The sequence below is a fragment of the Nicotiana tabacum genome, chromosome 11, assembly GCF_000715075.1.
Source record: "Nicotiana tabacum cultivar K326 chromosome 11, ASM71507v2, whole genome shotgun sequence".
In the NCBI taxonomy this organism is placed as follows: Eukaryota; Viridiplantae; Streptophyta; class Magnoliopsida; order Solanales; family Solanaceae; genus Nicotiana; species Nicotiana tabacum.
In genome coordinates this window covers 43,401,827-43,427,765 of record NC_134090.1, presented here as the reverse complement: position 1 = coordinate 43,427,765, position 25,939 = coordinate 43,401,827, and the positions used below count along the sequence as shown (strand labels likewise).

The window sequence follows — 25,939 nt, the reverse complement described above, 5'->3', positions numbered from 1 at the left end:
TTGTTGGACGTTTTTTGAACAATGAGGTTTATTTCCTCAACCTTCCCAACTAAGACAGAAGCTCCCCAGCATCATTTGTTCTGATTGTTGAAAAGAGATTAGACTTTTAAGTCTTATCTTGATTAACTTTAGACTTTATTTTAAACCTTAGGTGTAGACTAGACACCTATTCATAAATGCTTATGAATCATCTTCTTGTTTGGTGGCCTTGTGCCACGTGGGGTAGGGCTGGGATATTAATTTTTTTTTTATCCACTTATTAATTAACTGGGTAATGTCCTGTTACCTTGTAATTAATCAATTACCCGCATAATTTAAAAATTACCATAAATTACTTAAAATTCTATTTATTTTTAAAATACTTTATATATACTTTATATATTATACTACCGTGGTTATGTGGTACCTTGCACAGTACTAGTTCCTAATTGTCGGGTATTATTGCTCGACCCGTATTTTATCCCAAATTGGTCACTTTCAACGAAACTCGTTTTCTTTAATTCGTGTACCCTTTATCCTTCATGATACTTCTTTATCGCTTGTTATAAATAGCGTAAATACGCTAACGTTAAGATGATCTCGCCCCCGAGTCTACGTCGGTTAACTGAAAACGAAATTTTAACGTATGAAAAACGCGAGATGTAACACTATGTTGTGAAGTTAGGAGACTCATTGTTATCTTGGAAGTCTAAAAAAACAACAAACAGTCAGTAGAAGCTCGGCAGAAGCAAAATACAGGAGCATGGCAGCTGTAGTTGCAGAAATCATTTGGGTAACAGGATTATTAGGAGAATTGGGAGTGAAAGTGCAGAAGCCAATACATCTACATTGTGATAGCAAAGCTGCGATACAAATAGCAGCAAATCCTATCTTTCATGAAAGGACAAAACATATAGAAATCGATTGTCATTTTGTAAGAGAAAGAATCAAGGCATGCTTGATCACTGCCAACTACATTCCTTCCAGGCAACAACTAGCTGACTTGATGACAAAGAGATTAGGAACACTATAACACCAGCTACTACTCTCCAAGCTTGGAGTGTTTGATGTCTTTAACACTCCAGCTTGAGGGGGAGTATTGAGAGTTAGGGGTTAAAATGTAATAATAGGAAGTTGGGGGTAGTTAGTTGTATAAGAAAAATAGGTTGTTATATAGTAGAAATCAAATTTACTTGTACATAACCGGCCTTCTTCCTACTGCCAAGCTTGATCTTTCTCTCTCTAGATTCTTCCAATTCAATCAATGGAAATTGTTCTTCATGTGTCATGTAGTGTTTTAATTGTTCAATCTAGCTCAAATTAACAGAACGCCCTTTTGATCACTGACCTTCTTTTTTAAAAAAAAAAATAAAAAACAAGAAATTTTAAAGGGTGAATGAAACATGCTTAATCAAACACCTTCCCATTCCATAGCACCTATTTTGTGAAGAAATTTCTCTCTGTTTGGTTCTTTCTTTTTCTTTAGAACTTCTTTTTGTTTATACTTGGATGATAAGTCATTATAATCATTAAGTTTTTCAAGAGTTGCACGCCGAATTTTATCGCTAGATAAGCACACAATGGTGCCCCCGTCGTGCTCAAATCCTAGGTCCACCTCTGATAATGGGGGGGGGGGACTTTATCCCCTTTGCCCAGAAACCAAACAGGACTTGCAATGTTCAGGTTATTCACCAACCTTTGCTGCTGAAAACAGGTCTCGGAAAGAAGCAACGTAGTTAAAAGTACTAACACAATTTTTCTCCGTGCGTCTTTCCTTGTGAACCCTTGAAGCTTACTACCTCTCTTGTATCAAATCATTTCACAGCTTGTACAAACAAGCTCGAGCCAAAGTTACGCAAAAGTGCAAAAAACAAAGAAAAAGATTGAACAAAAGAAAAAGGATTTTCTTCAAATTGACACCTCATATATTCACAAAACAATGCCCTTGCCTTCACTACAAAAACTTTTACCCAGAGCAACGCCCTACCATTCCATCTTCTCTGGTAGATATATACCAAGCTTATGACTTCTATTCTAAATTGTAGAGCCTAAAAAATAACTTACCTGAAGGCATAAGCCTTATACTACGATCTTTCTTGCATCTCTATGGGGACTCATCGAGCAAAATTCACAGCTCGGAGCCCTCAGCTGAGTACTAACCTATGTCTAACCACTGTTCAAGTCACCAATCACCAGGAAAAAGAAACCCACCTACTAGTCCATCCTTGCTCTTCCAAGTTCGAGAAATGATCTCAATCTGCATTTACATCAGTCCTGAGAACTTCTAAAACTGTTGCATTGCAAAAGAAGCATCTCTCACAATTCAGGAGGTGTCTGGAAATGCAGCCTAAGCAAGAAACATGAGAACAGGGCACAAATTGAGCATTTGCTTGACATGCATAGCAGATGCAGCAGATGCTGTCATCATAATCTGTTTCGCCCCCATATCCTATTCTCTCAAATTCTACCACCTCTGACTGACAGATTAGCAGACTTGAAAATTTCTCCAGTTGCCTGATTTTCTTCAGATAATCAGCTCCCCTGAATAAGCTAGCCTGAAATTCGTGAAAAGAAAGTTAGAATACAGATTAGGCAACCCAAAAGCAATTACTATTGAAACCCTTAAAAACACATTCGCATACATAAGCAGTCACCAAAAACAGCAAATGAGCACAGAGATGTCGTTTACTTCAGGACTTTAGCTAGGGATATCTAATCAGAGAAGCAGAAAAAGCCACCTAATCTTGGGATCTTCAATGCAAAATTACCTCATGGAGGCCTAGGTGATTTCTCCCTCTATCCCTCCCTTAGTTTTCTGCTTTTTCATTGCCAAATCTAAAATCATAGTACCCAGAAAAACAAAAACAGAAGCAATTTCGTTGGCTCTAAACCCATTTTTCATACCAGTGTGAAACTGGAAGTAGCCTAGGGAATTATCAAATTAATGAAGTGGAATAGCGACTAACCCAATTGTACTCCAAAAGATACTGAAATCCAGAGACTACAGTATCAGGGCAGTCCATACTGGCAAAAATCCCAACCATGTCATTCTGCCCAGTTTCTGGTTCCCTGCTAGCATCGATCAAATTAAGAATGATTCCAGCAAGGGGTGCTAAAATCATCCCTTTATTGACTTTCTCTGGGGACTGACCTGGACGCCTTAGGAATCTGCAAGAATAACACAACTGAATACCAAAAACAACTGAAGGAAACAACACAAAAACACACACACAGAGAAAAGGGCTCAATAGTCAATACCATGTTAACAGGCAAACATCTCGTTTTGATAAAAATAAATGCAAAGAACCAACTATATTTTGATAATGCAGGACTAAGATGAAGGCAAGCACAGAATTTTTTAAGTCAAATGCAAGTCTGCAAATTGAAAGTTATTTTTTCCTAGTCAGAAGTATCAGGTTTCACTCCTTTCTCCTAATATCAATCTCATTGCTCAGCCCACAGGGCTTTGATTCAAAGGTAAAGCAAGTAAAGCGTTAGATGTGCGATAAAGGCACAACATCAATTCGAACCATGCTGCTGATTAAGGCCTAGTATATAAATGGGAGAAGGGTCGAGGGACAGGCCCATACTCCACCGCGTTTCATTCCAATATGCGAACTAGCGATGGACCAGCTAAACCATAGGGATTTCTAGGTCATTGAGAAAAGGTATCAATCTCATTACTTGAGATGGTGGCTGCCAATTTACTATTTGAACGTGAGCCAACTAATTCAGAAAAGAAACGATCTCATAAAGGAGCAGCTCAACTCGTCCGGAGAATAAATCAATGTTTTCATTCAAATAATTCATCTTTGGTTGTTTCGGAGACAGAAACAAAATAAGCAGGAAAAATAACTCCATACTCCCTCACTCGAAAGATGCCTTATAAATATTTAATCAAAACACTAAAGGTGTTTAACATAAATGATGAAACTTACAGGTCTAAAAGATCAGGATCAGCTGCAGAAATTAAGTGGTTTAGTATAAAGACGATAACTTCAGTCAGCCTTCGCAAATTTGTATCTGCTCCAGAGAGAAATGCTTGAGGGATCTCATGGGTACAAAACTCCAACACCCTAGCAAGATTGCATGATAGGTCAAATATGACGCTGCATTTCCTTTGCTGAAACTCCAACACCTAAAAAGCACAATTGACACATTTTAATAGAGAAATAAGAAGAAGAAAAAAAAGTAACAAAAGATTTCTTCAATCCATAAACTACTATTCCACCTGTGTAGACAGTATGCAAAAAGTCGCCTTCGCTTAAAAACAACACCACCACCACCACTATCTTGTAAAACGTAGGTAGACACTCTAAACCTAGATGTGATGAAAATTAAGTTCTTTTTTTATTTAAGAACTGTCGAGAATATTCCTTTTTTTTTTACAATATTATACTAGATGACTTCATTAAAGAAACCATGAGTAGAATATCACAACAACACAACCCAGTAAAATCCCATTAGTGCGGTCCGGGGAGGGTAGAGTGTACGCAGACCTTACCCTATCCCGGAAGGGTCAAAAGCAATTCACTAAGTATACCCAAAAAAAAATTCCGGAGGTAAATAAAACATGCAGGGTTCAAAATCCTTTAATTTGTATCAATACTCTCTCATATGGAACACAACCTCTCAAACATATCAGAAAATAACAAAAGCTATTACCACGGGTAAATTAGAAATGACATACAACAAAAAGACAATGTAATAGAAGTCAATACACAGAAATTCCTCAGTGTGGTCAGGTGAAAAGAGATGGATAAGAGGAGGGAAAGTAAAAGTAGAAGGCTAATGTAATCCTTTGCTTGGTTAAAAGAGAAGGAGTATGAATATTAACTTTTCCAAAATACCTGAAATAGGACAAAACAGGACATCATTTTGGTGTACATAGCACTACCACAAAAAAAACGTAGGTAAATGATTAATCAATGAACTGTACCCTCTCTAGATCCCCTATTCTTCATTGATCCAAACATAAAAGGATATTAGATTCTCAAGGGAATAATACCTTGTAAGTTTCCTGCATCTCGCGAACCGAAACTGAGAATTCTGTCATTGCCCAGCTCAGAGTGTTGAACAAACGATTCAGAAAAGTAGAAAATAATTCTTCATCATGAATGCAAACCTCCCGCAATAATTTCTTCACATTAACAAAGCAGCAGAATTAGATCTACGAGCTACTCTAATTTTTTTCCTGGGAAGGAGGGATAAGCAGGATAAAAATGATAACTGTCAAGACAAAAGATAAATTATCACCAAGTCACCTGATATATAACTGATGAAGAGGAAGATGATTCGCCACGTTTTGATGAACCAAAACCTGAACCCTTGCACAACCGGAGAAGTATATTTGTTACAGGAATCCAAGATCTATTGTCAAAAGCAGACAGTAGTGCTTTAGGCATTCTCTGCGTTGCGGCTTCATTGCATTCAAAAGTAGCCAAGAACTCCTTGTACTGCACTAAGACAGAAATAGACTGCAGAAGAAGATCTCGCATCTCCGCACTGGATATCCTTGGATCATTGAAGTGGGTGACAGCGAAAGTAACCTGAAGAAGGAAAAATTAATAGCAAATACACGTAAAAGAAATGAAGCTAAATAATCTCGCACATAACAGGAAACAAGTACCAAAAGCAATCTAGCATCAATCATGTGGATCATTCCGGAACCAACCAAGCTATAGTACGAAAATCTTTTTGTCCAAAAACTGTTTCTTATAAATACTTCTCTTTTGTTACGTTAGCTTTAGAGGGTGTTGGTGCATTCTATTTCAGCATATTAAAATAAGCAACTATGCAAATACCACTGGCATTATAGACTTAGTCCTAAAAGTACCATAGAAAAAAAAGGCATGTGACTAGAGTGAGAGACAGAGAGACGAATGAGAGATGGAGAATTGAGACATACAAACGATGTAAGTCCTTGCTTGAGAAATATTGTAGCAGGGACGAAAGGAGGGTCACTTTTACGAAGTACATGGAAGCAGTCCACCTGTCATTGAGACAAAAGAAAGGAAGATTACTTTCAAAAATTGTGGCAACTAACAAACCGACCAAATAAATGGCATGAAAATAGCAGGCAAAATATTTGCTAATGATGAGCATTTGAAAGCATAAAGCATTTTCCATATTTCTATGCCCAGAAATACAGCTACATATAGATAACAGTTTAAACTTTCTTCTCCAAGCTCTTCCTTTCTCTTTGCAGATCGGACATGAAAAAGAAAGGAAGGGGAAAAACAGAATGTACAAATACCACAATGTACATTATATACGATAAGTCAGGTTTGTTCGATCCATTCAAGCCCATTCCCCTAAAACTACCAAACACAGCAGCCTAGTAATGAAAGGTGCAGAGATAGAAAGGCAGATGGAAGCAAGGATGGCAGGAAAACGGTAGGCAAGAAAAAGTTTTTGGTTCACTTGGCTACTGTCTTTCACTAAAAGTTGTAGGTCCTTCTCGGCTTCGCTATCCACGCCTGAAGAAAATCAAGCGGCACTAGCAAAGAGGTAGAAAAAAATTCATGCGCAAAATAAAAAGTGCAGTAAAGCATATATACAAACGATGAGTCACTCTTTGATACAAGAAAAGGGCCAATTATGGTGGAGTTCCAAAATAGTATGCAGAGTAGGAAATTTTATTACCAAGGTTTCCAAATAGTACTCGGGAGTATAGATGAAGACTGAGTCCTCTTTGCTAAGAATTAAAAGCAACTGAACAATCCACATACATGCTGCATACACCCCCCTCTGCTTCCACCGAGAAAATAGAGAAACACGATACCTGTTAGATGATAGACAGCAAAAGCTAAGCTATACCTCCTTGAAAGCAGACAGCAGCTACTCATTTAATATGGAAAATATACTGATGCATAATAGCCAAAACATTATTTGGAAATACAACAAAACATGTGATGATCATATTACCAAGCACAATGTCTGACACAATCCATTACTTCTTCTCTGTATACGCTACGAGCCTCCTTCAGACGCTTTACATGTTCCCCGCAAATTTTTTCTCTGATCTGCTTATCAGTTTCTTCTAGAAGAGAGATTGACTGTGATTGCCGAGACATATATGATGACGCCTACAATTGAAATAAGAGAATCATTCAAATATGATGTGAATCCATGAAACGTGACAAGGAAGAAAGTGTTCTTCCGCAGCAATGAATTCAAGTGCCGTCAGAATGGAATAAGAAAAGAAAGGTTGATTCAACTGGCAGGACAGAACAATCAATAATGTTAACCAAAAATGAGGGAAAATATCAGGAGCCATGTCCTCACACAAGAGAGAAGCAGATAGAACTAGTTCCGCACCTACTATATCAATCAAGTATGCCTTAATCTCATATTTGAATGAATCCGTCAATTCCATATTTGCATGAATCCGTCATATGAATCCTCTATATCCACTCCGTTCAATTTATGTCCATTCTATTCGGTATCAGAGAATTCATCATAGTTAGACTAATTTTACACTGGTTGTCAACCTACCCAAATCCTGCCCCCACTATTTGCTAGGGCCATCAACCTCGCCACTATTTTGAAACCTACCATATCATGAAATACATTCTCATGAAGAGAGACAGCACATATAACTGATCCGACATCCAGCACTTGAAACATGAAATTCGACTTCTGGACATTTCCCTCAGGCAGTACACTATCAAACTAACATATAACACCTTAGCTAGGGGGACAACAAATATAGATGAGATCGCTAATCATTGCATAGGACATTAATTTCAAACAAGCAGGACAACTTAGAAATACGCGATCATTAATCATTAATCATATACAGGACATTATTTCGCAAGGCCAAATGTTGATCAGGTGGTTGCTTTTAATACTTTACTCGGGCCACAAAGAGGTGAAATGCATATCAAAGGCCACTACCTTAGCTTACGGTTCTGCAAAATAGCTTAATTAAACGCCACCAAAATAAATCCCTTCATTTCACGAAGTGCCAATGGGGAACAGCCAAGAGATCTAACTCATGGTGCCTTTACCTCATCTGCGCCACTCAAATATTATATGCAAAAAAGGTAGCTTAATCACTACATTTTAGTAAGGGGAAAATCTAGTCACCTGCTTGAAGTTAGGTGCAAGACCTAAATGATACAGCAAGAGCATGGCATCAAGTAGCTCCTCTTCTTTCAGTGTTGCTGAAGAAACGCTGTTCTCTCTGGAAACATATCTCATTTGCTGCATAGGACGGAAGCCAAAGTCTGATTCAGATTGGTCACTTGTACTTGGTTTATCCGCTATGTCATCGTTCAAACTACTGGTGCTGCATTCTGCAGCAACATGAGCAGACCTCTCACGAATAGAGCTGCAATGTCCCCGCGAACCTTTTGTCATGTGTCTGATAGGATCTTTTGATATTCTTGTAAAATCAGCATCATAAGTAGAGCAACAGCATGGCTTCTGCTTACTTAATTTATCAATCTCCCATTAACCAATAATTAACCAATTACCCGAATCACTTCCTCCTGCTGCTCACTACTAATAGGATGGGACTTTGCTAGGTGATTAAATGAACCACCAAGCCTAGGAATATCAACCCGATGAGGATCATTCTTGAGAAACAAGCCTACAGGAAAATTTTGCTGGCCTCCTCTGTGTAGGAAACCAACATCAGATGCTCCAGAGTCCTTCATCCAACCACCAATGTCCCCAAAACCTTCAGACAAGAAATGGAGTATGACACTAAACACAGAAACAAGCACAGAATTGCTTGAAACACCAGGAGGCGGCAAATTTCGATCTGCACCCCTGTTTTTAAGTAGAATGTTTTGTAAAAATGTCCTGAATACAGAGCCAGGTAGCTGAGGAGGTGCTGTAGGTGGCATGAACTGCATTACCAGGCGGCAGAGGTCCCTCTGCTTCTCTTCAACCTGCAGAAGGAATAGGTTGAATTTGCTTGTGGATGAAGAAATATTTAACGAAATAGCAAGCCTTTCTAGACTTTCTAGTAGAAGGGATGGGCATATGTGATGCAATGATTCTTTGATGAAACATGATCAGCAAAAAATTGGTTGATGCACTTAGTACAGGAACCAAGGCAACTTTAAAAGCCAGCTAAACAGAAAAGCTGGGCAAAAAGATGATCCATATATGCACTAAAATCCATCATATCATCGTCCAAATGTATGATTAAAAAAGAGCAGCCAAGCAACTATAATATATTGAAGAACGTAAGACTTTAGCCACCCAAAATCATGCCGGACTAGGTGGTGCAGTATTGTTACTTACACAGCCTTATTGGGAAGATACGCATATAATTTAAGGAACTACATGGAAAGTTTGAATACAAATGACTAATGACTTGGTGTTTTTTATCTAAAAATGCCACCTTTTGCCAACAAAAAAACCAAGCAACATAAATAAGAATTGTCAAGGCTCCAAAAGGTTAGATTTCCTCTCTGTTTTTATGCGCGTCATGGAGTAATATTTTTACTTAGATGTCCAAAGCCAGCTTTATGGATGAAGATTCAGTACAATTTCCTGAGCAAGTCAACCAAAACTTTTTCTCTTTATTCTGACAGGTGCAACTCAGTGCAAAAACTGGATCAAGTAGGAGCGCTACAATTTAAGCCAAAGCTCTGGAACATCTGGCTGAAAGAATTGCAATAATTTCCAAATTGCTGGATGAATAAATGTTCCTATTAAACTTGATCAAGTGAGAAATATCAATTTTAATGGTCAAGTCATACTTTTGGCTGACAGGTTGAATTAGTTTTTAAATTGCTACATACAAAAATTATGGTGTTATTCCTCCTCAGCAAGCAGTTCAATCATAATAGTGAAACTGGAATACGACATCAACCATCAGCTGCTCCTTACATCGCTGACTACCATATTAAAGGATTAGAGCTTCCATTTCAACAAACAATATTCCATTCAGGTATCCTTTAAAGACATTACAGAACAAATGAGTCATGTTTAACTTGTTACAGGACCTTCTTGGAATACCCACCATCTCATTCAAGTATAACGTAGGAATATTAGACTAAGAGCCAACATGAGCATGGAACAGCATAGGATGAGGAGAGAAGCACATAAAATGCCAACATAAGTTCAGTTCCATTCACAAATAGAATACCTTGTTAATTGCTTCTGACAAAGCGGTTGTAGTCAGGACCAGGCTAGCCTCATTTGACATGTCCTCACACGAGCCAGGCCACCATACAGAAGGCATCAGACTTTGAAGATCCTGCTTGTTAGGACTCTTCCGCGACAAAAACCCTTCAAACAAATGGTCAAAATTTGAAGATTTCCACCACAGTATCATCATTTCTTCCCGCCTTAAGATGTGGCATGCCAAAGCCAGATATGTATATGAACCTGAGTAAGGACAGTCTGTAAGGCTCAACGGTGCTGTTTTACATAAGGTCGAAAGTGCACTTATAATATGTTCAAACAAAATTCTTGACTCTGAGAATTCTAATAAAGAATCGAGTATGCTGTCCAAACTCATATAGTCATGTGGAGGATGTATCCTAAAGACCTCCATTATCAGTGATAAAAGTGGGCCACAAGCTATGTACTTTGTGCTTCCATCTTCAGCAGCAAGTGCAGAGAATAACTCCTCGCATATCCCACGAGAGACAGGATGAGAAAGTTTTTCAAATGACACAAACCTTTTCAATCTTCGCAATTTCTCAACAGAACTGAACTCTGCCCTTCCCACACGCTGCATTTCAATTAGCCTTCCAAAACAATTAAGCAAATCAGTAGCAAGTGAACTTCTGGTTGGTGGAGGCTGAATGGGAAGAAAACCTTTCACTGGGTACCTGAAAGGAATTCCCCCGAAGTTTAACTCACAACGTTCACCTTGAGAAAGAGAAATTGCTGGATAATATCCCAATCCAGGTACCATCTTACGAATACCAATAAATGCTACACCAAGTGAAACTCCATTTCGGTAAAATGATATCTCATCACCATCCAAATCAATACAACATCCAATCACATCACCAACAACCCATGGCTGACCATAAGACTGAGCTTCCTTATTCCATTTACTGACCCTTTTTCCATCATATGCATATGAATCGTCAGCGTCACCCACACCCTTATGATCAGTGAATGGGCAGGAAAGAGTCGCCCAGCCTAGCTGTTGTATACCAGAAGTTTCAAGAGTTACTTCATACATCCATTTCCCTTTCCAGACACAAGCATTGGCCCTTGCACTGCTGAATAAAGAATGACTCTCCATGAGCAAGGGCGGTTTGACTATTCGAAGATCACCACATATGCTCGATTCTTCTATTTGAGTAACCTGATGTTTACAACCATCAGCAGCAGTCAAAACCCCTTCTCTTTTTCTCTCCATACCAGTCTTCATATTCATTTGGTACTTCAGGAATTCATTCTTTATGACTGAACGAACCACTTTAGCATCTATTGCACTAGAAAGTGGTTTGATAGATTTGTACGGAAGATCAAAGATGTGCTCAAGGGTTCTCTCCACAGATTGATCGCCAAAATCATCACAATACGAAATAAGACGAGTTTTCTGGGAACTCTCCTTCCTATTTTCGCCATTCAATACTACAGCCAACCCAGAAGAAAGGCCACCAATACGTATGCCGTCTTCTGCCATTAGCAAGAATAGTACTCCAACAGCAATCAATCTTCACTCGCCCCAACCGCGAAACAGCATCAAAAGTCTCCAGTCAAAACCGAGAAGCAGAGATATCAATCATTCAACTGCCCACCGAAAAATCCAAATCTCGAAATGGAAAGGAAACTAATCCACTGAATATTTCCCTAGAAGCAATAAAACTTACAGCTCCTTTCTCCTACAAAAGCAAAACAAACAAACTCAGAAAATTGATAAATAAAATATAAAGGCTCTAAACTCCAATTAGAATGAAATTTTGAGCTTTGACCTCCAGTTAATTGCACTTTACCTCTAATGATCGTTCAAACAGACTAAATACCTAATAGCAGTATTGTAAATACGATTTTGCATATTCTCATCTCACTCCACCGCTTAAATTCGAAGAAATCATAACCAGAAATCAAAACTTAAATAGTAGCAATGTCGAATTCAATTCACAATTCATACTGTACAAAATACCACAAAAAAATTAAAACAAATACGAATAAATAAATAAATAAAACAGTATAAGCTATCATAGAGGAAACGGAAGTTCAAAATTCAACGCCAAAAAAAAACTGAAAATAGTAGAAATACTTACAGGTAAGAAGATACTATACATATAGAGCAAAGTGACAGGCTTTTTTTGCTTTAAGCTGTGTTGGTTCAAAGAAATAGAAGCGGCGGCTGAAGAACAGTGGGGTTATTCAAGTACGCCATTGATAAATGAAGAGAGAGAAAGCAGAAGAGTTTTTTTTTTGTTAGAGAGAGAAGAGGAAATGAAGAGTTGGGATTTGATTTTGATTTTGATTTTGATTTTGGTTTTGTTTTTTCAACTTTCTGTTTTGGGGTTTTTTTGTGTGTGTGTGTTTTGCTTGCCAAAAACTTGGGAAGTAAAGAAGAAAATGAACCTACAGCCTACGGGGAGGGGGCACAGACCATACGGCAATAACCCCCAACCCCTGGCGGCTACGAGCAGTGGTCAGTGGTGGCCCGAGTCATATAATTTTATTCAAACTTTACTTTTCATGAATAGTAATTTTATTTTTCTACGCTAATGGTATTGTTTGATGGTTAACACATAGAAACATTGTAATTCGACTTATATGGTATAATTTTATAATAACACTCATCTTTTATAATAATATTTTACTATAATGGTCAAGTTTTCTTTGAAACTAATATTTATATTATGTTCTTCGCTCTAAGAGCTAAGATATTTAAAATAAATGAGGTTGTTATATAAAATTTCACTGTATACTTATTTTGTTTTGTAAGAATATGATCAAACAAAAAATTAACGAGTTGAATTTGATGTCTATGATCATGTTTTATTCTCTTCATGAATAAAACTTTTAAGAATACACTGAAAAGATCTTGAAATTGTGATTCAAAATCATGGTGTTATGAACATATTGCCAAAGGAAAAAATAGAAAAAGGAAATGAGAATGTAAAGGATGACTATAGACCGAGTGTGGGGACTAGGTTCTTAACAGCCCAACTTGCCTTGGTCCTGTTCGGCGCGTTTCCTACACAAGCCCTAGGAGTGTATGGAAACACGTGGCAAATAAAAAGAGGAACTGATCTAAAATAAAGGGTGTTAAACGGGTGGGCCGAGGCGAGCTGGGTTGGGATTTTTTGTACCCGTACGGGCCATGGTCCTGGCCGGTTACGGGTTGGAACTTACCGGGTTTAACGGGTTCGGGTTCATCCGGGTAAAAATTGAACCGTAAAGGTTATGGGTTGAGGGGCCCGGCCGGATTTAGTGTATTTTTTAATTTTTTTTTTTTGTATTTTGTATAACTATTGTAAGTTATATTAATACTTTGTACTAATATAAAGAATACAAGGAAAATGGGAAAAATTGCATTTATAAATTGCAAGTGCTACATTTATTTCATAATTCAAACTTACAAATTGAAAGGTTTACATTTAACAACAAGTAAATTAACCAAAAAAGAGTAAATTCAAAGGTTTTGCATTGCCTTAGTAAGTTCTTCATAATCAATATGAACTGAGTGACCTTCTTCTAGAGTGTTAAATTCGGATGGGTTACCATGTGTTAATATATCTCCAAGTTCCTCGTCTTCTGGGCTATCAACATACGTCTTTGATTTCTTCGTTCCGATCTAATCCAATCTCTGAAACATACTAAAACTTCCAAAGCATTGCTTCCCAATGAGTGACGGGTGTCTCCAAGTTGTTGTCTTGCTTGGCTAAATGCACTCTCTGATGCAACAGTTGAAATTGGCACATTCAGCACATCCCGAGCCATAGCGAAAAGAACAGGAAATTGCTTTCCATTCTCATGCCACCATCCCAACGGCGAAAATTCCTTTGTGCGAGGCTCTTTTTGCTTCTGCAAGTAGAATTGAAATTCATCAATGTTCCTGCTACTGATTTGAGTGTTAGAAAATATTGGCTAAATACACTCTCTGATGTAACATTCATCATCCACAGTAGCAGAAGTGGTACAGTGCATAGTGGGATTAACATTGCCTACACTACGAGCAGCATCATCAATTACATTTGCATAATAATTATATAATTGTTGTAAATATTCATTTAGCTTGTCCATACAATTATATAAATCTTGGGTTTCAGTTGGTCCAATCTCCATATAAGTATATAAAGCATTCATTAATTTGTGACAATCAGACATCTTAATAGAAGGATTTAAAACAGCACCAATTAAGTAAATCGGAGGAATTAGAAAGAAATATTTTTTGAATTTTGCTTGCATTTTTTCCACAACATCCTTATATTTTTCCTTCTTCTTAAATTCAAAGAGTAGAAAAGAAATTTCAGCTATATGTACTAAAGTCATAGTAACAGTAGGGTAATATGCTCCAGAAAACTCAACAGTAGTTGTATAAAATTTATGTAAAAATTTAACATCATTAATGACCTCCCAAGTAGTAGTTATTAACACACGATTTGGATCAGTACAATGCGCATTAGCAACTTCAGTTATTGGGAATCTATATTTGTAGCAACATTTTAAAAATATATATGTATAATTCCATCTAGTAACAATTTCGTCTGGCATGAATCTGGGTTTAAGGTTATACTAGACACACTTATTCTTAAATTCCTTTATTCTAGATTGTCTATTATTTCCTTGAATAACATCAACTGCTCTTCTAACATGAGTAATCTCAGTTGAAAATAAATCAAGGCCACTTTTAACAATTAAATTATAAACATGACATGCATACCTAACATGAAAAATTTCATCAAGAGGTGATTGCAAATGCAGTTTTAATATTGAAATTGCGGCATTATTGTTAGAAGCATTATCAAAAGACATACACAATACTTTTTGCTTGAGATTATAAAATTCAACAAGTTCACAAATAGTACTACTTATAAATGCAGTAGTATGACTCTGATCTTCATCATATCTAAAAGCGATAATACGTTTTTGCATACAAGTAGTATCATCTATCCAATGACATGTAATTGTCAAATAATCATTTCCATTAACAGCATGGCCAATATCAGAAGTTAGAGAAACTCTACAAAGAAGGTGGCTAGACAACCCAAAGCAATCATTTTTGCTAACTCCTCACGATCCTTCATTTTATCATATTTCATAAGTCCTCCAGTAGTAGGGTTAAGAGTTGTTTGATTTCCATCACCATCAGAGCCCCATTCTTTGGGATGTTCAATTCTCATATGTCTAATAAGCGTCTCAGTCCCCCCTAAATTTCCTCCAGTCAAATGTTTAAAATCATTTTTACAAAGTTTTCATCTAACTTTATCAGTACCTTGAATTATTTCAAAAAAATTCCAAACCTTACTTCTGTTTCTACGATTAGTAGTCGGGGCCAGAAGTGGTCTACTACTAGTGCCACGACCACCACCCCTTGTAGCAACTCCAACACTACCAGCTTCGGCACTAGTGGGTGTAGCTGATATTTCATCTTCCATTCCTAATTCATTATCTTTTATTCCAAAATCTTCTTGTAATTGTTCATAATCTATATTATCATTAGGCGATGTTTCGGAAACATGTGTAAATGGGGTATTACTATTACTACCAGATGCTGAAGGACTACCTCTTTTTTTTATTTCCCCTACCAGCAACTTTTCTACACGCTCTTTTAGCAGCATTAAATATATTGTAAAAATTAAAGTATAAGCTAAAATTAAATATGCAATTAAAATAGTAAATAAGAGAAAGAGTTGGAGGGAGTGCACCGAATTCGATAATAAATTGAGCACTTGATTACGCAATTCCGATGTTACCACGAACAAACGTCAAGCAAGTATTTCAATTTTGAAGTTCAATTGTTCAAACTTCAAAATCCGAATGATAAAACATGATAAATTAAATTCAAGAAAAAAGAGCCAAATAAAATTGAGAATTTGAGTTTGAGACTTGAAATCTTGAAAATTGGAGAATGAGAGAATGAGAGAAATTGAGATTGAGAAATGAGAGTTGAGTGAAGAAATAAAGAAGAGGGGGTGTATTTATAATTTTAGAGAAGGTTAATTTTGTAAATTGAAAAAAGGTTAAATTTTAAAGAAAAAAGAGGCTATTAATGCAATTAACCCGTTGGGCAATGGATCCCTGCTAGGGGTGACCGTTGTCAACATAGTGGGCCCCACTGATTTCAAAAAATTAAAAAAAAAAAAAAAAAAGAATTAGCCGTTGTACCGGTCCGGTCCGGGCCAGTTAAATCAGTACACGACACTGTTCACATGGACCGGGTTTGATCGGTCCGGTTAATCGTTACAAAAAAATAAACGGACCAACCCCCTCTACCCCTCCTACCCAGCCCACCCGGCCCCCTATGTACCGGGCCGGTCCGGTTCCGGTTTTAACCGGTCTGGGCCGGTCCGGTTATGGGTCAACCCGGCCCGTTAGACACCTCTAACTAAAATACACTGGTTGCTTATGTTGTGCTAACTTTCTAAGATATTATCTGCCCTCGTATAGGATCTTCCAAAAATATATTATTTTTAACAAATTCGATACGCGCCTGATTATATTTTCCGAAAGTGCAAACAACATAGTTGGTGGCTATGGGTGACGACCTTAGCGAATCAGTAACCGAGTCAATTTGGTTTTGATGTTAAGCTGTGGATAGATTAGTTACGAAATGTCTAGGATCTGATTCTCTCACAAACGAAAGGTTGTGCATTTTTCTTCTTCTATCAACATGCGGCACTTGCACTGGATAATTGAATCTGTTTATGAATGGTTTAAAATTTCTGTTTTGATTAGCTAATCGAAAGTACTCGAGGAGTATCAAAACAGTTTTGAACCTGATAATAAGTAGTAATATATATTGAAAATTACAAAATATTATAAGAATAGTCGAGTTCCAAATAAGTTGGGGTTGGATATATGACCTCAATCTGCGAGTCCTTCTCATAAATTTCTATCATTTTTATGATTATTTTTTGCCTTTCAATTCCTAAAGCAAGTTTGATGGGGAAAAAAATTCATGCAGCTAGTTTGGGAAGTGCCTTGCTTTTCCCTAACAGCATATAGCCTTGAGAATCTCAAACTCGATTAAGATCGTTTTAATTCTAGTTATGTATTTCCTTTATAGGTTATCCTTTTTTTTTCTTCTTTTCTTTTTGGTGGTAATCCACTACTAATTAGTTTGGGAAATTAGGGAAAGTTAGTTCTATGTCTACATTTTCAAGTTTGGTCCAGTTTGATTTCATGATTATATCAATTTCTCCTCTAATATTTCCGGTCAATATTCGTCGGAGCACCAGATTTTCCGGCCAAACTCCGGCGTAGGTTCGACAAGTTTTTGGCGCATCGACGTTGCTGCTAAGAATCAATATCTTCTTCCTTTTCACTTGATAATTACTTTCTTAAATTTCTATTCTTTAGTAGGCCTTGAAGGATTTTGAAAATTTTGGGTTTGTTACCAGAATATTTTGTCGGTTATAGCCATTTTGAAAATCAATTTCGATTTTAACATTGAGTAGTTTACAGATCCACAAATCATTACCGTGAGCGTCATTACAACTACCGATGATCACAAATCCGTTATATTCTCCGATCACATCATCCGCTGGAAAACTCGTCGTTAGCCACGCGGAATACGTCCCACGTTTCCCCTTCTTTCGCCAGCATTCTTACAAAAACACCAACATAACCGCTGTATTTCTTTCTCGCGTATTTTGAATCCTCTGCACATAATAAAACTGCAAATTTTTTTTCCTTCCATAGTTAATTACTGAGTATTTTTCTTCAGACGTAAATAAAGTAAAAAAAACGGGTATAAAACGGATTTTTTCTATTGAATTTTTTTGTGATCTCAAAAGATATAAAACGGATTTTTGGCTATAAGGGTAATTTGTAGAAGATATTAGTTTTCATTTCTAGGTTTTTTCCTACCCTATTCTCCTGGTTCCGTGGGTGTTTGTGCATTTTGCAGGTATCATTTTTGGGAGGTGCACACGCACAAGCAGTAAAGTAGCAGCTATACACCAGGTTCCGCAGCATCGGGAGTATACCAAGTCGGGAGTCCCAAGTTCTATTCACGGGAATTGGTACCTCCCGCCTCTTGTTTCTCTGTCCCCGGTGTTAATTACTTTATTAGCATAGTATTTCGTACTAGTCTAGTCAGTTTAGTGGGCTTGTAGTTACTATTTGCTCCCTTTGTTGTTTTGTGTGGTATTTTTTTCTCCGTTTCATTTTTAGACCTTCGTAGGAATAGAGACTGTGGTTTGTAATGGCAGAGTAGGGTCATGTCCTCGGGGAGGTTGGATAGTGAGGAGGGGGTAGGGCAAGGGTCGGGGGTGGGATGGGGCCCAAAAGGGGTAAAGGGAACAAGGTAGCATGTAGGTTGAGAGTTGGATCGTGGAATATAGGGACGTTGACGGGTAAGTCTATAGAGTTGGCGAAGATTCTCCAGAAGAGAAGGGTCAATATAGCGTGTGTGCAAGAGACTAGGTGGGTAGGATTGAAGGTGAGGAATGTAGACGGGTATAAATTGTGGTTCTCCGGAGTCGTGAAAGGCAAGAACAGAGTGGGCATTTTGGTGGACAGGGAGCTTAGAGAGTCAGTGGTAGAGGTAAGACGGGTGAATGACAGATTGATGGCGATTAAGGTAGTAGTTGGAGGGAGCATTCTGAATGTCATTAGCACTTACGCGCCGCAAACAGGCTTGGACGAGGAGGTAAAAAGGTGCTTTTAGGAGGCGTTGGATGAGGTGGTGTGGGGTATTCCGTCGACGGAGAAGCTATTCATAGGAAGGGATTTCAATGGTCATATTGGGTCGTCGGCTGGTGGGTATAGTGAGGTGCACGGTGGCTTCGGCTTTGGTGATAGGAACGGGGGTGGTACCTCACTGTTGGATTTCGCTAGAGCTTTTGAGTTGGTGATCGTGAACTCTATGTTTCCGAAGAGGGAGGAACATTTGGTTACTTTCTGGAGTATGGTGGCTAAGACTCAAATTGACTATCTCCTCCTCAGGAGGCGTGATAGGGGGTTGTGCGAGGATTGCAAGGTGATACCGAGTGAGAACCTCGCAACTCAACATAGGCTCCTAGTGATGGACGTCAGTATTTTGATGAAGAGGAAGAAGAGGTTTATACGGGGTCCGTAGAGGATCAGGTGGGGAGCTTTGTCTAAGGATACTGCGCAAGAGTTGGAGGGGCGGCTGACAAATATGGGTGCCTGGAAGAGTGGTGGGGACGCTAGTGCTATGTGGACGGCGACGACGGACTGTATAAGGGAGGCAACAAGAGAAGTGTTAGGAGTTTCGAAAGGCTATTATTACGGGCACCAAGGCGACTGGTGGTAGAATGACGTGGTCCAAGGTAAAGTGGAAGCCAAGAAAGCGTGCATACATTAAGTTAGTAGAGAGCATCGACGAGGATCAAAGGAGAGTGAACAGAGAAAGATATAAGGAGGCTAGGAAGGAGGCGAAAGTAGCAGTCACAGAGGCTAAGACCGCTGCTTTTTATCGGCTTTATGAGGAACTGGGGGGAAAAGGTAGGGATAAGAAGTTATTTCTATTGGCCAAAGCGAGAGAGAAGAAGTCTAGCGATCTGGATTAAGTGAGGTGTATCAAAGACGAGGACAGTCGAGTATTGATGGAAGAGGCCCAGATTAGGCAAAGATGGCAGTTGTACTTTCATAAACTTTTAAATGAAGAGAGGGATGGAAACATTGTGTTAGGGCAATTAGGGCACTCCGAGAGTCACCGAGACTTTAGATATTGTAGGCACATTAAGGTTGAGGAGGTCGTGGGTGCGATGGGTAATATGAGTCAAGACAAAGCGACCGGACCTGATGAGATTCCAGTAGAGTATTGGAGATATGCGGGTAGGGCATGCTTGGAGTGGCTGACTGAGCTGTTTAATGTTATCTTCAAGACAAAGAGGATGCCTGATGAGTGGCGATGGAGTACAATGGTTCCGGTGTACAAGAACAAAGGGAATATCCAGAATTGTAACAACTATAGGGGTATCAAGTTACTAAATCATACCATGAAAGTCTGGGAGAGGGTGGTGGAAATGAGGATAAGGAGGGCGATGTCTATATCGGAAAACCAGTTCGGGTTCATGCAGGGCCGTTCTACTACGGAAGCTATCCACCTTATCAGGAGGTTGATGGAACTATACAGGGATAGGAAGAAGGATTTGCATATGGTATTTATTGACCTAGAGAAGGCATATGACAAGGTCTCTAGGGACGTCCTTTGGAGGTGTCTGGAGGTAAAAAGTGTGTCGGTGCCTTACATTAGGGCGATAAAGGATATGTATGATGGAGCTATGACTCGGGTTAGGACTGTGGGAGGTGACTCAGAGCCTTTTCCGGTGGTTATGGGATTACACCAAGGATCTGCGCTCAGCCCGTTCTTATTTGCTCTGGCGATGGACGCACTGACACACCATATCTTAAGGAGAGGTGCCATGGTATATGTTGTTCGCTGATGATATAGTTCTGATTGATGAGACGCGAGGCGGCGTTAATGGGAGACTGGAGGTATGGAGGCAGACTCTAGAGTCTAAAGGTTTCAAGTTGAGTAGGACTAAGACAGAATATGTGGAATGTAAGTTCAACAACGTGACGGGGGAAGCGGATATGGAAGTTAGGCTTGACTCACAGGTCATCCTCAAGAGAGAAAGTTTTAAGTACTTAGGGTCTATTATCCAGGGAGATGGGGAGATATATGGGGATGTTATGCACCGTATAGGAGTGGGGTGGATGAAATGGAGGTTAGCGTCTGGAGTCCTGTGTGACAAGAATATTCCACCGAAACTCAAAGTTAAGTTCTATAAAGCGGTGGTTAGACCGACCATGTTGTATGGAGCTGAGTGTTGGCCAGTCAAGAATTCACATATCCAAAAGATGAAAGTAGCAGAAATGAGGATGTTGAGATGGATGTGTGGACATACTAGGCTGGATAAGATTCTGAATGAAGATATTCGGGAGAGGGTGGGCGTGGCTCCTGTGGACGACAAGATGCAGGAAGCACGGCTTAAATGGTTCGGACACGTGTGGAGAAGAAGCCTAGATGTACCGGTTAGGAGGTGTGAGCGGTTGACTTTGGCAGGTACGAGAAGAGGCAGAGGGCGGCCTATTGGGACGAGGTGATCAGGCAGGATATGGCGCGACTTCAGATTTCCGAGGACATGACTCTTGATAGGAACATGTGGAGGTCAAGCATTAGGGTGGTAGGCTAGGGGGTAGTCGAGAGTTCTTCCCTCTTTGTACCGGATAGTCTGTTAGAGTTTCATTAGGTTTGTTAGCGGTCTTCGTTGTATTCACATTGGTGTTTTGCATAGTTTGGTGTTATTGTCCTTTCACTTATTTGTGGTTGTTATTTTCTTTCTGGTATCTTTTATTGTTACATGTCTTTTCTCTTATTTCTTTTTTGATATTATTGCCTTTCCTATTGAGCCGAGAGTCTCCTGGAAATAGCCTCTCTGTCCTTTTCGGGGTAGGGATAAGGTCTGCGTACACTCTACTCTCCCCGGACCCCACTAATGGGATTTTACTGGGTATATTGTTATTGTTGTTGTTGGTCCAGTTTGGTTTCAAAGCAAACCTATAGGGGAAGTTAGTTCCAATTTTGGTCCAGTTTCAGTGGTTTTTGTTTCATATTCTTTTTATTTCTGCAAAAATTGAAAATATCTAGTATTATTTAATGATGTTTAATTGAATAAAAATTTCAAGAGATTTAAAAAGGGTTTTGAAAACAAGTCGCATAAGCAAAGCGCACGTAATTCACGCTCAGAACAAGGCTAGAATAAACTAGAATACAAATACTTTTTCCTCAATTGCAGCAACAACAAATAGCAACAACCCAATATAATTCCATATAATTGTAATTCCGCATAGTTGGGTCTGAGGAGAATAGTGTGTACGCATACCTTACTCCTATCTTGTGAAGATAGAGAAGATGTTTCCAATAAACCTTCGGCTCAATTAAAGCATAAGCACTACATAAACAAAAAAGGACAACACCGAAAAGCCATGTAAAAACAACATAAATAACAAGAAGATAGTAAGATGACCAAAAATACAAGAATGAAACTTTTCCTGAATTAAAAATCACACAAAAAAAAATTAGAATTATTTAAATTTTATTTGAGAGATTATGTTGAGTCTAGGATTGCAATTTAGCTCGTAACTTCATTCTACATCTAAATGATATAGGATTCAAATTTCACCGAACGGAAAAGGGCTAAATATATCCTTATACTATGAGAAAAGGTTTATATATACCCTTTGTTATATTTTGGGTCCAAATATTCTCCTATCATTATACTATTGATTCAAATATACTCATTTTCCGTTAAGTTTGTGCAAGATGGACATCCAATCCGACGTAACACTGACATTTGATGAGGTGGATGTCACGTGGCTTGTCACCTTAGCGCCCCTAACCCATTTTATCCCTCACTTCTATTTTATTTTCCACCACTAGAATTTCTTTCTCTACGCCATCATTACCACTAGGGGTGTACAAATAAAACCGACAAACCACACCAACCCGATAATTCGAGTCAAACCGAGAAAAAAAACCCGATTATGGTTTGGTGTTGGAAAAAAAAATCCCGACCATAATTGGTTTGGTTTGGTTTTAACTAAAGAAAGTCAAACCGAAACCAAACCAACCCGACATTACATATATAGAAATTTTAGATATATTTAATATATAAATATACTTATTGTGATGTAATTTATAAATATTTCTTAAATTTTTTCATAATTTTATCATTTAAGGTATTATTTCAAGGTTGGACTTAGAACTTTTGAATGTTCCAATAAGTTTTATAGCCATTAACATTAGTAAATTAAATAATGCTAACAAAAACCCAAATCAAAATCAAATCAATACTAATGCTAACAAAAGACATTCAAATCAATACTACGAACGGGAATGTATTGAATATCTATTTTTTGTTTTGTAATAATTTAGATAAAAATGCATAACCTATTTTTATTTTTTCTTTAGCGTTTAGTCATGTAATTAATATTCCCTTATTAGTCTATTTATTTTAGCATGACTTAGTACTTTTAGATTATATTTATTTTTATTATGGCTTTTTAATTAGCAATATTTACATTACATAATTTTATTGTCGTTATTATTGAATATTTTAGGATAATGCCATGACACATCCCATATTTTGTATTATTTTCTTGGAAAATACTTTATATAGTTATATCTTACTAGGATTAAAGAAATATTTTGAGCACAATTTATATGTTTTGTTCTATGAAGATTTTACCGGAAAAAATCTCGAAAAACCCGAAAATCCGAGAAAAACCGAGAGTGAAAAAACCGAGTTTTATTGGTTTGGTTTGGTCTTTAGATTTAATAACCCGACACAATTGATTTAGTTTGGTAATTGTAAAATCCGAACTAACCCGACCTATGTACACCCCTAATTATCACCATTATCGCCACCATGAAAAATATTATATTCAAAGTTTAGTTTTTTATACTTATATGTTTGTTTCTCCACTCGTTGTTTGTATGGGATTCAATACAATCCGAATCTTCTCGAATTTCAAATGAAGTTCTCTTCCTCGAGAAACTAGATGATCTCTTTATGTACTATTAGTGTACATGATATTGGGGATGACTAATTGAAGTATTTCTTTTTGCAGACTTAGGTGCTCAAAGCATTTGTAGATGGGTAACATTTAGTCTCACACCGTTCAGATACTTCGATTTGGTCCGAGTTGACTAGCTAAAAATTCAATATTGTTCATGATGGCGGTTATACTGGCAATAATGGTGTAGGGAAAGAAAATTTTAGTGGTGAAAAAACAAATATAGGGGAGGGTAAGATGGGCTAAGGTGGCATGCCATGTGACATCCACCTCATCAAATGTCAGTACCACGTAGGATTGGATGTTCACATTGGACAAACTTAACGGAATAAAGGGTGTAGACATGTAATTTTTGACCCTCCCCGAAATTTTATACCTTTTAGTGCTTAGATATTAGTTTTAGGTCTAACAGTACTATTTTGAATATTTTAAAATTTTTTGCTTTATTTTGTCTTAAAAATAAAATTTACAAAAATATTTTCCTTTATTTTAGCTAATTGGTTTTGACTACCACCTTTTAATTTTTCTTACTTTTCATAAAATTGAAAAAAAAACGATAGTAAGCAAGTTTTTTAAAAAAAAAATTACATATTTTTATTTGTTTTGATTTTAAGTTGTACATATGCAGTAAACATTGAGTAATATTTTATATTTTCTTTAATATAGCAATGTTAATCTTTCTTTTAAAACTTTAGATAAGTAGTAGTATTTTACTTAGCTATTTTGTCTAAAAATAAAAAGAGAAGGAAATGATCAATTAACCAACTCACATGGCATACTACAATCAAATCTTTTTTACCTTTCAATCTACAATGACACACTCCACTTACTTTATTTTTCCATAAATTATTTTTATTTTAGACATACACAATACACACGGTGCACTCTTAATTGTTTTATCTTCATTTGCCTCACATCATCAGCACTCTACACATTTTTATTTTTATATAAGCATACTTCATTTTTATGAAAGGGTACCACACATCTTTTTGGATTTCTTGCAACTTCCTCCAAGCAAGAAGAATAGATAATGGGGACAAGACTTTGAGAGGAAGGGAGGATTTTTGGGAAAAAGAGAGAGTGAGTGGAAGATAATAGAAAAGTTAAGCATTATTTGGGCACAATAAAGAGAGGTCACGGACAGAGATGGGAGAATGAAAAAGGAAGGTTTGGAAAATCAGCAATCTCCTTCTCTGATTTTGGTCTTCTTGGAACAACCAGGAAAAGACAAAAAAAAACAAATTCAGTTTAGCCCTTTTCATCTTCGGATTTCATTTTTTTTCCAGTTTTTTAGTTTAATTTAAATCTCAGAAAAATACAAAAAAAAATGTTTCTTCTTCTTTCCAATTTCAATTTTCGTTTTAAAAGATAGAATTTGGTTGAAGTCCGAGTTTGGATTCGAAATTCCGGTGCCGATTCGAGTTTCCGTTCGAGGTTCGTGGCTTAGCTCGCGGTTTCTGCTCAATTGCGTTGCTGTTCTCGTTTCAATTTTTGGGAGTTGAAATCTCTGTATTTGTTGAATTTTCATATAGTGGAAGAACTTACTCAACGGGTTCAATTCTTTCTTCTTTCTCTTTATCTCGCTTACGAATTGAGCCTTAACTAAGCCATTAGAAGATGGATTAATTAGTGATGATTACGGATTTATTAATATGTTTCTCTTTGGTGATGATCGTGTCAATTGTTTTGTTATTGCTTAAATCTTTTCTGCTATTTTTGTTTTTAGTCAAAATGAGCTTGAAAGTGTGTTCTGGATCGCAATTTTATATAATTATGGTGTTGGATTCGTTTTGAACGTTTGAAGCCAATTCACTAAGAAAATTACAGCATGTTGGTTTGAGATTCCTTTTTGGTCTAAACTCTAAAACATAGATAGGTTTTTTTTTTTTTCAATAACCTTTATAGACTTTTAATGCAAGATAGAATCATTGTATTTCCATGAATTTGCTTTACCACTGCTTGGATCCATCAATTTGTATCGAAAGTAACAAGCATGTTTCCTGAATGTTGTCTAAGCTAGTTTTGTCATTTGGTATTAGCTTAACTATTTCATAAGTATGTAGGTCTGTTTTCCTTGATCGCATATTCTTGGTTTATTTTTGTCCTTTTAGAGTAGTATGCGTATTTGGAAGGAGTCTGGCTTGCCTTTGCATTACAGTTCCACCCACATTCATTTTTGAGATAATATGGGTAAGCTTAAATGAGTTTTACCAATTTCATGTAGTAATGATATCTATAAAAATGGTACAGTAGGCGCTTATGTCTTAAACGACTCGTATATGCATTATGCTCGTTTCCT

The 25,939-nt window shown here is 37.5% G+C and overlaps 1 protein-coding gene across 1 annotated transcript; it reads right to left on the bottom strand.

Annotated features, from left to right (window-relative positions):
* Positions 1 to 1,862: 1,862 nt before the first annotated feature.
* Positions 1,863 to 12,544, bottom strand: LOC107804418 (E3 ubiquitin-protein ligase RKP-like). The gene is given in 12 exon segments (XM_075225049.1): positions 1,863 to 2,534; positions 2,946 to 3,147; positions 3,918 to 4,117; positions 4,988 to 5,119; positions 5,244 to 5,528; positions 5,888 to 5,971; positions 6,625 to 6,763; positions 6,907 to 7,067; positions 8,071 to 8,457; positions 8,460 to 8,879; positions 10,088 to 11,789; positions 12,192 to 12,544. Coding segments are annotated over 11 exon segments (3,816 nt in total). The 5' UTR covers positions 11,591 to 11,789; positions 12,192 to 12,544; the 3' UTR covers positions 1,863 to 2,231.
* Between the last annotated feature and the right edge of the window lie 13,395 nt (positions 12,545 to 25,939).